Source organism: Eupeodes corollae, chromosome X, assembly GCF_945859685.1.
Source record: "Eupeodes corollae chromosome X, idEupCoro1.1, whole genome shotgun sequence".
NCBI classification, from domain to species: domain Eukaryota; kingdom Metazoa; phylum Arthropoda; class Insecta; order Diptera; family Syrphidae; genus Eupeodes; species Eupeodes corollae.
The window spans coordinates 6,532,182-6,547,261 of record NC_079150.1 but is presented as its reverse complement, the minus strand read 5'-3'; the positions used below and the strand labels follow the sequence as shown (position 1 = coordinate 6,547,261).

Here is a 15,080-nt window from a genome sequence, read left to right as displayed (position 1 = left end):
GTGTATTCCACATTACAAGGTATAGGAGATACGACCTGCAAGTTAGCACTACATTTTTCTAAATTTAAAAGACTAAGTATGAGGGTAATTTAAGCGTTTTCTATTGGAAATTAGTTATGGAAACAAAATTTGTAGCTAAACGATGTAAAAAAGATGGTAGTAGGTTGAGATCAAGTTAGCACAATACACTTTTGGGAAAACTGAGTATGCAATTAGTTGAAAATTATTATTGTTGAATCATAAGCTGCGGAAAGAAAATATGTAATTCCAAAAATGTTCTACTTTGATATTATTTTAAAAAGGGGTATGTAATGCTAACTTGACCCCGTGAGCCCAGGCATAAAACAAGGACAATCGAAATTGTAACGATGCAATTAACTGTAGCTTTTTTTGAAAACTAGTTGTGTTATCCAATCAACCATAAAACAATTTTTTAATTTTTTAATGTGGATTAAGTGTCTTTAAAAACATTGTGGTGAAACAATTCCAAAAATTACATACACTCGTATAAATTTAACCTCACTATTTGTTGAATTCCTAAGTAGTTACTTAGTATCTATCATAGTCATACGAGTATGTGCCCCTATATGTTATGTATATATTTTATGTTGAAAAAACTTACCTCCCTCCAGTGAGGGGTATATATTAAAGTTGGGCTCTTGTAGCCATGATGTCACTGTCACATATTCCTTAACAAATGAAGGTATATTGCATTTGATCAGCACGTTGCTCCCAATGAATCCGCCTGGGTTTTGTACTTCAGGTTCATATCGTTGGTTGACCACTAAAACAAAATACAGAAAGTAAAATAAATTCAAAGGATTAACTCATTAAGGTTTTCTCAACTCCGGCAAAATACAAATTTAAGTCAAGAAGTGGAACATAAATTTAGTTATTTTTTCTCATACTTGAACAATAATTTTGTTTCAAAGCTCACTAACTCAAGATATTCTTAAAAGAAATTTCAATAATATGAATTAATGTAAAATATAAGAATACAATCTGAGATTTCAAATTTTGCAAACATTTAATTTTAACCAAATGCTTGTAACAGTTTATCTCACTCTTTAAAGATGTAAATGAATGCAATTAATTGTTTGCAGTTAATTGATTGAAAGAAAAAATGATTGCAATATTTGCTTTTTTAGATTATTTGAGCTCCATCCATTTAATTACATTTTTCTTTTGTTTTCGTTTCAACCAGTTAAAAGACTTATCGACTATTTGCCACTGTTAAGTGATTATCAAAAAACAATCTACCAATAAAAGGGTGGTGCTATTGGCTATCTACTAACTTCAATTGTAAATTGTTGTGAATAGTTTGAATAGCTCAAGCAAAAAAAAGAAGAAAAGTCCCGAGTCGAAATTTTGGCCCTATTTTCATCCCCAAAATTCAGGTTCTCTGAGGTTCAAAAAAATTGAAATGAGGATCACTAACTGTTAAAATGTTTACCTCATTTGAACCTAATAGAGGCAGTTATCGGACAAAATACGATGTTTAGGATCAAATGACGGCGACAGAGAAAAGCCTCAAATGAACCTTTTTGATCTTGACCGTAGCTTTTTTCTTTGTTCATTTACTCTCTCTCTCTCTTTCTCTTTCTCTGAAACTTTATTGTACTCTCTTTCACTTTCTTTCTTATTTATTTTTCTTTCTCTCTCCTACTTGCTTTTCCCTTTCTCGCTCACTCTCTTTTATTTTATGTACTAGAAATCTTTTTAAAATAAAATAATTTATATTTTAATTTTATCCTTTTTTTATTCATTAAACAAAACAATTTTTATTCACATTAGTGATTAATTTAAAAGTAATAATATGAAGTTTTTTTTCTCTATGTAGGAGCATATGAGGAGAAAAGATCCTTTGAAGGATCAAAGTAGGGCCAACATTTCGACTTGGTTTGCCAGGTGAGAACAAATCAATAAATAGACGTATTCTTACAGAGAAACTTGAGATACCTTAAGATTTAATCAATTAAATTCATGGGTTCAATGAAAATCTATTTTGTACTTTAAAGAGAAACTGTTCTTGAAATAAAAGAAATGGTCAACCCGAAAAGTCGTTTGTCGCTTACATATATATTTTATTCCTTTTTATGGTTACCATTTTGCAAATTGAATGAACTAAGAACGAAAGGAAAGTGGTTCGTTCGGAGATTATAGTCTTACTATGTGTAAATCTTCGGGCGCTATATTTTTTGACACTTACTTTTTACAAAATAAGGAACAAATTTTACAGCTTATGTTTCCATATAATCAAACAATTTAGTCGAGTGTGAGTCAGCTTATAAAAACAATAGTTTATTTTAATTTAGTTTTACAATTAATTATAAAGAATATTACAAGTATTACAAAGAATCAAAAATCGATTTTGTGTTAAGCAACGTTGAAAACCAGATTGAGAGTCTAACTTTAGTCTTTTTTTAAAGACTTGCCAAAATAATTTTTAGGTTTTATAATGAAACATAGTCGTACTACAGTTGATATGCATATGATTAAAAAGAGATTACAGACACACCAACACGATTCAAAATGTAGCGTATGTCCCATTAAAATAATATCAACAGCAGGCGGACAACAAAAGTTGAAATAAAAGATAAGTTACAAAAAAATACAGAAAAAAACGACCGCATTTCCGAATGACTCCGTCGAACCAAAATTTCGGGTTAAGAAATTAATTGGAAAAACTCTTCACTGAAACAACTTTATTTAAAAGGGAATTTATATAATGGGATTTTAGCCTATGAAAATGCTACAGTATGCCTCTATCGGTGTAACTTTAATTGTATTTAAATAAATAACATATAATTTGAAGTTTCTTTTAAGTATATCTGAAGTAGCTTAACTGGAAAAGACCCCTTCCCATATATTTTTTTTCGTTCCCTAACCCAACCTATGTTCTAGTTTTTTGGGGCACCTTATACCATTTCAATATATTCTGAGAAAATTAAAAATAAACGAACAATGTATGAAGAAATTTAAATTAGTTTTTACATATTTCAATTGGGCTTTTTGACCTTTTTTTTGTTCAGTTTATAAATTAATCCAATTGTTAAAAAATATTTCCGTTGTTTCTTGGTTATAGACAGAGAGCCAGCAACAATAAAGGGACGTCATTTCATTAAGAAACTATTTGGTATAATTGTATAGTCTAAATATAAATAAACATTAAATGAATTGTCTGCCACTTATCCGTTGGGTGAGAGGCTGTTGGTAGGGGGTTACAATGTAAAAAATATTTGATAAGAGATGTCATTTTATTAAATATTTTATTAGACTGGACGAAAAAAGTATGTATTATTATTTTGGGTACAACCTAGAAAACATTTTCCAGAATGTTACCACAAATTATCTTTAAAATTATATTGTAAGCAAAACTGTTTAGGGGTCTATAATAGCTGTTTTTTTATTTTGTATCTTTTCATTACTGATATTTAGAATTTTATAAATAACCATTAAGCCATTAAAATTAAAAAAGAATTAAACTTTCTGACTCAAGTAAATTGACATTGACAACCACTATTCTATCAATAAAACCATTTAAAATATTTAAATTTCTTAATTTTTTTTAAAGAAAGCTAAACTAAGGAAAAATAAATATGTAAACAAAAAAATGAAATTGAAAAACTGTACCTAAAGAGAATTAATTTAAAAAAGAAAAGCTCTAACGATTTTCAAATAATTTTTTGGAGAAATTAAATGGAGTTTAAGTTTTTAAAACAAACTTTTCTTGCAGGTACATTTTTAAATATTTAAATATAGGAATTATTTTTAAACAGACTCTTTTGATATATGAGCAAGTTCATACGGCGCAGTCGTGCATTTTATTGTTCCACGGGTACTGCCTCTTCCATGGAATTGACAAATCCTGGTAGAGTAATTCTTGTCATGAAAATTACTTTCTCAAAGAAGCAGATCGGATTCGGCATTCAAACTGTAGGCCCCCTGCGTTCCTGAAATGACTCACATACAGAATTAGCCCAAGTTCGCTACGAAGTGTTGCGCTAACTAATGTATTTATTTTTAGTACACACTATAGATTTTAACATATTTAATAAACAAACGTATAACTTTTTTTGATTTTTTGAGCCTATTTTGATCAATTTTGTCCATTTAGTGGTTCCACAATTAAAATCAACCTGTCTCCTTGTATTTAGACTAGTTGAAGTTTTGCCACACTCTTAACTCAGTACAACATATGAAAATTATTGAATAGTTTTTAAATTGTACGTCCAATTTTCAACATCTCCATAACGGGGTAAATTAAAACTTAAAAAAAAAAATCAATTCCCAATCCCATAATCGTCAACGGGGAGTTCAGAAAATCTTAACCAGCTCAAGAGTTGAAAATTACGATTAGAAAATTACCCCAAAGTTCAACTTTGACTGAAATAAATTGTCCTTAAATAATGGATATTATTTTTACTTACCAGCCTTTACTACAACGTCTCTTGAAACAATAGTTCCTACAGAATTTGATGCCACGCATTTATAAACTGACCAATGTACATCTTGTCTAAATTCTTCGGCTTCAAATTGTGGAAAGTACAGTGAACCATTTGCGAGTATATGTCGAACCTGCAAAATAAGTTCAATAAATGTCTTAACACGGCGAACAAAAGCGATGTTAGTTCACAGATTGATAAAAATGTTATTGATTTTTACTTTTATATAAATAATAAAAGGCAATTTGTCATGAAAGTCTACATTTATGATTGGTCTTCTTTTAATACAATTTTGTTGAATTTGAGGTTTTGATAATGCAACGCCATCCTGTGCATTATTGTTTTCGTAGAATCTATTCAAACGAAAGGGATCTTACGATTTGGGTTTCTGATTAGAAAGTAATAAAACTTAGGAAAATTAAATAGACCTTAATAACCATATACTTTAACAAAATCGACAAATCCATTATACGTCTACCCAGAATAGTAGCTGAACCAAAAAATTAAAATCATATTTTTAACCCAATTTTCATTGTGATGACGCATTGTTTTTACAAAAATCGTAACAGCAATAAAAGCTATGAAAAATATTCTGCCCACTGCGTAATTCGATAAACTCAATGTCTTATCCCTAAAATAATATGATCAATGATTGTAATAAATAAGGGATGGAATTTTAACCATTGCTTCAATTTTTTAATGCAAATGCACTTTTGGAACAATACGTTTTGAACCGTCGCTCGTCGGTCGCCTTCGTGACTTTTTAAGACACAGCTTTTCCGTTGCTATACTAAAAATTACCAACACTGATGATGTTTTATGGAAGTTAACTTAAATGTATACATCTAGAATGTTAAGTGTTTGCCTGAGTGTGGCCGAAGAATGAGAATAATCTATAGCGGTCACAATTGACTTTATCGTTCTGGCCATCATCGTTTATAAAGAACAACGGAGCAATTATATAACCAACCCATACAGAACACCATATATTTAGTTTGTGTGGATGTTACGGAGCCTCAAGAAACACTTGAGGATTATCATCACTCCCAAAACGGCAGTTTTTCTTTAGAAACCATTCAATGTTGACCGTAAAATGGACGTGCACGATAGGTAACAAAACCATGACTTTGCAAATATTGTGCACAGTGTGCACAATTGTTCAAAAGTCAATGTATTTATATTGAAATGTCAATCCATACTAAAATTTAATAACTTTACAGTTGAAATATAGGCGCCACTTAAAATAGTGTTGCCAACCTAAATTTCTATACCTTTTAAGAAACACCAGTTATAACGTCTCCTAAAGTAAATTATAGATTAAGATATTAAACAATTTAAGTAATTTGTGTTGTGTTTCCCTAACTCCTAAATGAACAGACCGACATTGAAAAAAGCTTGTATTTCTCCTACGCAAGAAACCGTTATCAATTACTACTCTGGCGTTGTACGAGTATTTTAATACCTTACTCCTGCTTGCAACCAAAAACTAAAGCTGTTTGTTTTAAAATAAAACATTTGAGTTTTTTTATCTTATTACGTATACTTCATATTTAAAATGTAATAGATTTGAAAATTTTGCTTTATAGTTATTTTTGGACATAGTTCAGACATTCAGTGTTGGATAAAAATAAATAATTTAAATTAGCTGTGCATGTTCATTTCTAAGATTGAAATGTCTTATAATATATTTTTATACTAAAGGGTGGTTAAATTTTAAGGGCCGATTTACAATTTTTTTTAAAGAAAATCGATTTAGAACTTATAGTTGAGAAAAATTAGATATTCACTTCGAAAAATATATAATATATGATTGGTATAAGGTGTTTGGTACACCTAGAGCGAATAAGTTGAGTTAAGACACGATACTAAATTTTCTAAAATTGACTTAAAACAAAAAATCAATTCTTTAATGTAAAAAATGTAAAGTACATTCTCGCAGGAATAAAACATATTTTTGGTTTTCCTAAATTTCATCTGGTTAGGGTAATTATTAAAGTAGGGGATTGTCATTTTTATTATGTGCACAGTTTTAAGAAAATAATAACATAAAAACTCAGCTGTATTTACAAGTATCTTATTATTGTATTAAGATCAATTTAACAAAATTTAACTGCATGTCGACCTGTTACCCAAATAAATTACCTATACCAAAAAAATGACAAATATGTTTTACCTATATGCATATTAGTGTTCTGTAACATTTATTGGAAATTTAAAAATATATTTAAATACAGATTTTCATTGTTATCAGTATCAGTTATGTACACAGAAGTGTACAAACTCTTACCTTAGAGACTGATGTAATGGGGTTATTATCTTTGTCCAACCATTCGACACTTGGTGCAGGGTTACCATGAGCTGTGCAATCGACAAGTGTTCCGGCCGTACTTATAAATTCTACGCGGTGTGGTGGTTCAGTAAAAAAATTTGGTCCTTGAGTATCAAAAAAGTCAGAAGCGATTACTAAAAAAAATAAGGAAATGTATTTATCCATCAACGTTTAAAATAAAAATGTTACATATGTTAATTGCTTAAAGTCAAGTATATAAACATAATTTTAAATAAATTTAAAGAAAAAAGAAACAACGATGAGAAAAAATGTAGCAAATCTTTATAACTTGATTAGAACATTCTTTGATTTAAGATTGTTGTTGATAAATACTTTTCAAAAGATCATATCCAGCAATTGCCAAAACTTCAAGTGTTTTTTTTCACGCTCTCCGTACCATATCTTGAATATTTTATAGTCTTACAATTGGCTATAGGTTAGTAATTACGTAAACGAAACAAACATTAATCAATGAACCTCAAAAAGTGGACTGTAAAAACAAAACTGATAACAGATTTCCACTTTGCTTGGCGTGTCTCTCCCTTACGTGTTGTTTATGGAATATCAAACAAACATGCAACAATGATATTTATTTTATGGGTATCCCCATAGAACCATTATTTTGTTTCTAAGTTTTCTCAAGAACTTATCAACCGATATCAATAATTGTTTTCCTGCAAAAGCTCTTACACTGTCTAAATGCTATTTGATGACGAAAAAAAGCATGGTTTTTATTTTTGATTATTGCAAAACAGTACATAACTTTTTTTCGTAATTGAATATCAAAAACTGGGTCATAATTTTAGTTTTAGTTTTTTTTAGTTTTAGTTTTACAAAGTTTAAATATATTAATAAATAAGTACACTAAAGCATACTAAAAATATTGTTAAACTGAAAGGAAATATTTTAAACAGACACTTTGGATGCAAGAGCAAATTTAGACTACCGTAAAGCAAACGACCAACGAATAAACGAATATTCGTCGATTTTGACTTTTCTTCACATGAGAGTTTTTAATTCGTCGCGAATGAAGTTTGACAAGGAGCCACAGCCAAACACCATTCACCACCGAAACCAAAACAAGAATGATTTTTTTAGGTTAAGTACTCGCGATTATTTTATTCGTTGCGAGTGTGGATAATGTGGATCGCGAATAAAGTTTGACAATTCGTATCAACTACAAATTTTTTCGCGACGAATAAATTTGTTTTCTTAAATTAATTAATATTATGATATTGAAAAGTAAAAGTATCCATCCTAAATCAAATAGAAACTAGTATATTGCTGTAGTTTTGTTAAGAATTTGTGTGGAAATATGTGTTCAAACGTATATAAACTCACATTTTGTAATTCATTCGTCGTTCGTTGGTCGCGCTCATGTGAATACTACTTAAATCGTGCCTGCTGGGAACAACGTATAAGAATACACGCCTTTGATTTTACCTATTGGTGGCGTGGAAAGGGATAGATTTCATTTAATTTAGATTCAGCTAGTTTTTTATATTCATATATGCAAGAAATTATGAAAAACTGTTTGTAACTGGGCCTTTATGTGTTTTAAGATTGATAATGTTCAGTACCATAAAAAACTTTAGAAGCTCCAATAGCTTAGTATCTTAACAAAATCAATAATTGGAAGAACGAAAGATAAATATCCTATCTTCCTTTTACTAAACATTTTTGTTGAATACTTAGGTATAGTACAACAACGTTACTACGTGTTTTGGTTTTCTGTTTGATTACAAAACTAAGCACCTACATTGCTTCACCATAAATACCAATACAAACTCTTATATCTTTTTTTTACTATTTCCCAAAAAAATGTTAATTATTAAAGTATCAACTTTGAGAACGGAGCGATCTACAGCTTACCGTAAGTGCATGTGTGGGAGTGGAGTTTATTTGCCCCTCTGTCTTATTCTTTATTAAGAATTATTTTTCAAAAAAAAAACTAAACCATTTATACATTAATATTTAACCCATAAAAAAAGGGTATAACAATTAATAACATATTAACATATATCTAAATCAAATAAATCAAACATAAAAACAAAATAATACCAACACGCCACCAAAAAGGGCTTTCCAATAGTCCAGTTACTAAAGGGTGATTTTTAAAAAAACTATAGGAAAGTTTTTCAAAAAAAAAGCATGAAATCGATAGTACGTTCCATATGATTCAATGTTTAAGGATTATTTCATACAAATGTTGACCTTGACTCTGTCTTAAATGGTCAATGCGCCTAGTCCAATTTTGGCATACTCTTTCCAACATTTCGGTCGGTATCTCACGAATAAATGCTTCAATGTTGTATTCCTATGCGTCAATCGAAGCGGGCTTGTCTGTATAGACATCAGCTTTAACATATCCCCACAAAAAATATTCTAAAGGCGGTAAATTGCACGATCTTGGCGGCTAATTGACCGGTCCTGAACGTGAAATAAAGTGTTCACCGAACTCGCCTCTCAATAAGTTCATTGTTGCGCGTGCTGTGTTTTCTGCGAACGGCGACGAATCGATATTAATTGATGGTCATCATTAACGATGGCCGATATAGCTGCGATATTTTCTTCATTCCGCACTCTACGTAAACGTGTTGGTGATTTAATTTCCAACAATGTAAATGGTGCGAAATTTAGTCACAATAGCCCGAATAGCCGCTTCATTGGGTCGATTAAACTGACCTTATAATTGAAGAAATACGCAGTGAACTTTCTTAAGAGAGCACGCATTTTGATAATAAATCATAGCAGTTGGGAGACACCGGTTGTCCCCATTCGAAAGAGTCACAATAAAATTCGTCTCTGTGGAATTTACAGTGAACAAAACATGTTTGTTGATGAGCATCCTCTTCCCACCATCAAAGAACTTTTTGCTTCAATGAGCGGTGGTATAAAGTTTAGGAAGTTAGATCTAACAAAGGCTTATTTACAATCGGAGGTTGACCCTGAATGTAGGGAATCTTAAACTATGAGTACCCATAGAGGTCTTTATAGACCAACTTGTCTTATGTAGGGTGTGGCATCAGCGCCCGCTATTTTTCAACGCTTCATGAAAAATGTATTGCATGATATTTCAGGTGTCACGTGTATTTATCGATGGTATTAAAATAACTGGGCCAGATGATACTACTTATTTAAAGCGATTGCATGAAGTGATGCGTCGATTAAGTGAAAATAATATGCGCATTACCTTAGAAAAATGCGATTTTTTTTCAGAATAGGATCGAGTACTGCGGTTTTAAATAATAAATAAATTATGTGGTGCAACGGTCCATGAAGAACTAGGGCCTAGTGACTTACAACTTTCAACCATTAATGTGTGCGAGTTGTTGTCAGAGATGGAAGGGACCTACAGTTTCAAGCTGAATCCGAAAGGCAAATTTGAGAAAGCACTTTTCATGACAAGAATTACTCTTGGAGGGTATGTCAATTCCTTGCAAGAGGCAGTACCCGTGAAAAAAGTTAGTTGGCACAGGCAGGGATAGAACCCAAGATTCTTGCATGACAGTCCAACGCACTAACCATCACGCTACGGGTACTACTGCCGTTTTCCTATGAAAAAGGATGGTATGCATAAAACGAGAATATATATAAAGGGTGTCCCAAAATTAACGCAAGATTTGAATTAAATAGAAAACGCTGTTTTTAGTCTTTTGATAGTTATATTTTTATTGAATCGTAAAGTACATAGGATAGGGTTATGTATGGAATAACACATCGGACAAATGGCCTCCACGGCTTTGCATGCACATGCGCACTCTTTTGTTGAAATTTTCCATGACCATTCTGCATAAATGTGGCTGAATTTCGTTGATGCAGCACATGTGGGTTCTCCGAACCCCAAATGCGGCAATTTTGGCGATTGACAAAGCCATCAAGATGAAAATGTGCTTCATCGCTTAGGATGATTTTGCTCGAAAAATCAGGGTCCATTTGTTGATGTTCAATAATCCATTTAACGAACTCTCTTCTCTGTCCATGGTCATTACGCTTCAATTGTTGTGTTAATTGAATTTTGTAAGCATGAAGACACAGATCTTTGGTGAGTATACGCTGTAGAGAGGTTCTTGAAATTTGCAATTCTTGTCCACGACGTCGAATTGAGGTTCCTGGATTGTCGGCAACACTCTCACGCACTGCTTCGACATTCACATTTGAACGGCTTGTTTTTGGACGACCAGTGTGTTTGGCGTCTCCAACGGATCCAGTCTCCATGAATTTTTCAATTAATCTCTTCACAGTTGACGAAGTTAAAACACTATTCCGACCATATTTTGTATGAAATTTTCGAACTGCAGCGGCCAAGCTTTCACTATTTTTGAAAATATCTTTAATAATGAAGACACGTTGTTCTATCGTGTAACTCTCCATTTTTAATAACCCTATACTGTTAGCTGTCAAATTGCTTTTTTTCAAGGTTGCACTGCACAAATGGCGGCAAATTCAAATCTTGCGTTAATTTTTGGACACCCTTTAGATCAGGATAAAGCTTATGTTGGTTTAATTAATTATTATGGACGATTCTCCAAGAACCTTAGTACCATCTTATAGGCTCCCGGAAATTACGCCAGATTTTTTTTTGGAAAAAACGCCAGAAAATTCTTCATACAAAATTCTAGCTTTTTTTCCTAGGAAAAAATCCCAAATTTTTCTGGCCAAATTTCGGAATTTCAGGCATTTTTTTCTAAAAATTTTCTGGCGTTTTTTCCATTTACAGAAATGGAAAAAAGGCAAACAAAAATATTTGGAAAGAAAGCCAAAAATAAAATTTCTGGCCTTTTTTTAAATTACAAATGTCCATGCTGCCGGGAAACCGTAGCAGACACTTTGCAAGTTTACATTTAGTAAAAATATTTTGTTCTTTTCTATTTTTTTTAATAAATTGTTACAAATAAAAAAAATGATTGAAAACTTTAGTAATTTTTTGCGTGGCACGCCGTAACCGCCCTAGCCCACGCGTCCGCAAGGCCACGGCCACGTAAAACGATGAGAATTGGGACATTCTCATCGAAGCTTTTCTAGAATCAAGTCGTCGTGATTGAAGTACGACCTAAACATTTTTAACAGCTTTTTTGATTACAATTTTTTATAAAGGTCCTTCTATGCCCTTTCATGTAAATGGGCGTAAATTTATTTTGGCGACGGACAATAAACCCATATCTCAAATTTGTTTACCCCAAAAAGGGATTCGAGCTCTTTCTGCTCCTAAAATACAGTATTATGCTGCTTATTTGCAAGCATTTGACTACGAAATCGTGGTAGTCGAAAGGTTGCCAATAAAAAATACTGCAGAGTACGCAATATATGCGGTAGATGTTTTAGAAATTAGGCAAATTACTACGCTTCCCTTAACCGTTAAAGAATTAGGAAGAGCAACTGTTAATGCGAGGACAATGAGTATTTTACTTCAAGGGCTTAAAACTGGGCGAACAGTGGAATCAAAATTTATATTCGGTATTGCCCAGGATGAATTCACATTACAGCAAAACTGTGTTATGAGATGATTACGTGTTTATATAGGTACCACCAAGTCTTAGAAAATGAGTATTGAATGAGCTACAAGCAACACATTTTAGGGCTACTCGCACCAAATCATTAGCTCGGAGCTATAGCTGGTAGGGAAAAATTGATAGCGATGTCGAGGAAACGATACAGAATTGCGTTGAATGTTAGATGGTTAGATGTAACCCAATAAAATACCCGTTTCACTCATGGGAAACACCTAATTCTCCCTTGCAACGTGTTCACGTGAATTTTGCCAGACTATTTCTTGGTAAATATTTTGTCGTATTAGTTGATGCGTATACCAAATGGCCGGAAGTGTATGTTATCCCAAATACAACTACGGACTCTACAATTAAAACGTGAAGAGATATTTTAAACCAGTTTACCAATTTTCAATTTTAAAATTTTCTTAAAAATAATGGAATTATTCAACAATTGGGGGCTCCTTACCATCCAGCCACAAATGGCCAGGCTGAAAGGTGTGTCCAAACTATTAAACAGAAATTAAAAAGCCTCAAGGAAAAGAGCATCACAGATTTTCAAAAAGAATTATGTAATATCCTATAGGATTATAGGAAGATGGTGCACCCTTCTACCGGAAAATCACCCGCGATGATGGAGCTTGGACGGGACATTAAATCAAGAGTGTCAGTGCGGTAGGTAAAGTGCATACGCCACCAAGTGAACGTCTCTTTAAAACCAGAAATAGACCAGCGGTACAATAGTACTTTAATAGACGTATAAAATGGCATTTCGGTGTAGTCAAAGAAAAAATTGGAGCACTGTTTTAGAATATATTATTAGATGATCGTGAATACGAACGAAATATAGAATAAACTTTCGAATACTGGTTAAGAGCAAAAAAACAATAATGATAATGATAATGTTGATATTTATAGTGAAGGAAATCGTTTACCATCCATAAAAGAACCTGAAATTAATAACGAAATTAAGACATCAGGATATGAATCTAATAATTGTAACGAAAATAATGTTATTCAAAGAAGATCATCTCGCCAGACAAAAAAAAAACGGATATATTAGGTTATGAATAACATGTTATCTTGAAATATTAAATAAAATATGAAATATAGAAACAAATTAATTGATATTTATTAATAAGTATAGTATGTACATTTAACATTATTATTATTACTTTTTTTCATTTAGCTATATTTTGTATTACGAGAACCGTTTGGCAATATTAGAAAGCAAACTAAATAAATAAATAAATACATTTATAAATATAATATATAAATAAATAAAAAACAAATATGTAAATAAATAAATTGATAAAATAAAAATATTACACAGAAACATAAAAAGTATATACATAAATGAACAAAAAAATAAATACATAAATGCGTTCGTCAACAACTCAATAAACAAGTAAACAATTATGTATTATAACATCAATAGATGCACTAAAAAATGAATAAATAATCAAAGCAACTAAACTATTATATAAAAATCGAATACGATTACTGTATTTTATTAATTTAAAAAAAACTCATCTATAAAATCACTTGATTGTTTTTTTGTGTATAGTTTTATTTTTTAAAGAAATTAAACAAAATAGAGATTTGAAATTAAAAAATTTTCTGATGTTTGTCATGAAAGAACACACTTTACATTTAACTTTGATATTCTATCTTGGACTAGCTCAGTATTTGTAGCAGAATACAGTTTGTGCAGTGAGAAATGACAAGGCAAGTTGGTCATCATTTTAAAAACTTTGTTTTGAGCTATTTGCAATATTTTTATATCTGTTTTTGCACATTTACCCCATACTGGGGAACCATAAAACAAAATTGTTTGAAATATGGATTTAAATATAAGAATTTTATTTTCAATGCATAGTTTGGATCTTCGTTTTATGAATGTATAAAGCGTTTTTATTGTAACCTTAAATATTTACCATTTGATGTACATGGAATCCAAAGGTAAGTTTTGAGTCAAGAAATACCCCAAGGCGCTTAGCGGAATCACCCCACTCAATTATTTTACCATCGATATGGATGCTGTTATTGGGTAAGTGACTTTCAGACTTTCTTATCACCATTTATTTTTATTTAACAATCATTAAAATATGAATTAATAACATTTACATTGTTTTGCAGCTTGGTTTCAATAACGGAACCAAGTGAATCTGATACGTAAATGCAAGTGTCATAGACAAACATACCCTTTTCACAGTATCTTAAATTCGGGAAATCGAATGTATATAGTATGTATAAAATTGGCCCAAGAACAGACATTTGTGGTATGCCTGCATTTATATAAAACAAATTGGAAAGTTGATTGTTCAGAGAAACTTGAATCTGCATAGCGAAAAAGAAGGACTTTACAATTTTTATTAATTATAAAGAAAAATTTGATATTTTTAATGTATGTAAGAGTCCTTTATGCCAGGCATAGTCAAATGCTTTTCAATATCTAAAAGTACCAAAGCGGTACTTTTTCCAGAGCTTCAAGTTATTTTTCACATATTAGGTCATTTTGTTAATTTGTACTGTAAAAAGCTCTAAAGCAAAACTGTTCTGGAAACTGTTGGGTCGCTGAATTGTTGTAACTCCTCAATAGTGCAACGTTCGGAAACCCATTTAAGCATAGTTTAGAGGTTCCTAATTTCAGTGGTGGTGTGAGCGTACTTTGTACGAAAACCGTACCGAAGAATGGAAGGCTGGGGGATAAACCAGCCACTAACGAGCTCTTTGCTCTTTCGGATGCTGTGGCAAGGTCCGTTATATTTCTGCCTTACCCCGGCAAGCGTCTCTGCCAGGGCTGACCGTCTTTCC

The 15,080-nt window shown here is 31.7% G+C and overlaps 1 protein-coding gene across 1 annotated transcript in view; it reads right to left on the bottom strand.

The window, feature by feature from the left end:
• Positions 1-15,080, bottom strand: part of LOC129953351 (cell adhesion molecule Dscam2-like) — a 92,224-nt gene that overhangs the window by 54,127 nt on the left and 23,017 nt on the right. The window contains 3 exon segments of the mRNA XM_056066478.1: positions 623-784; positions 4,431-4,578; positions 6,733-6,908. Coding sequence (XP_055922453.1) covers positions 623-784; positions 4,431-4,578; positions 6,733-6,908 — 486 coding nt within the window.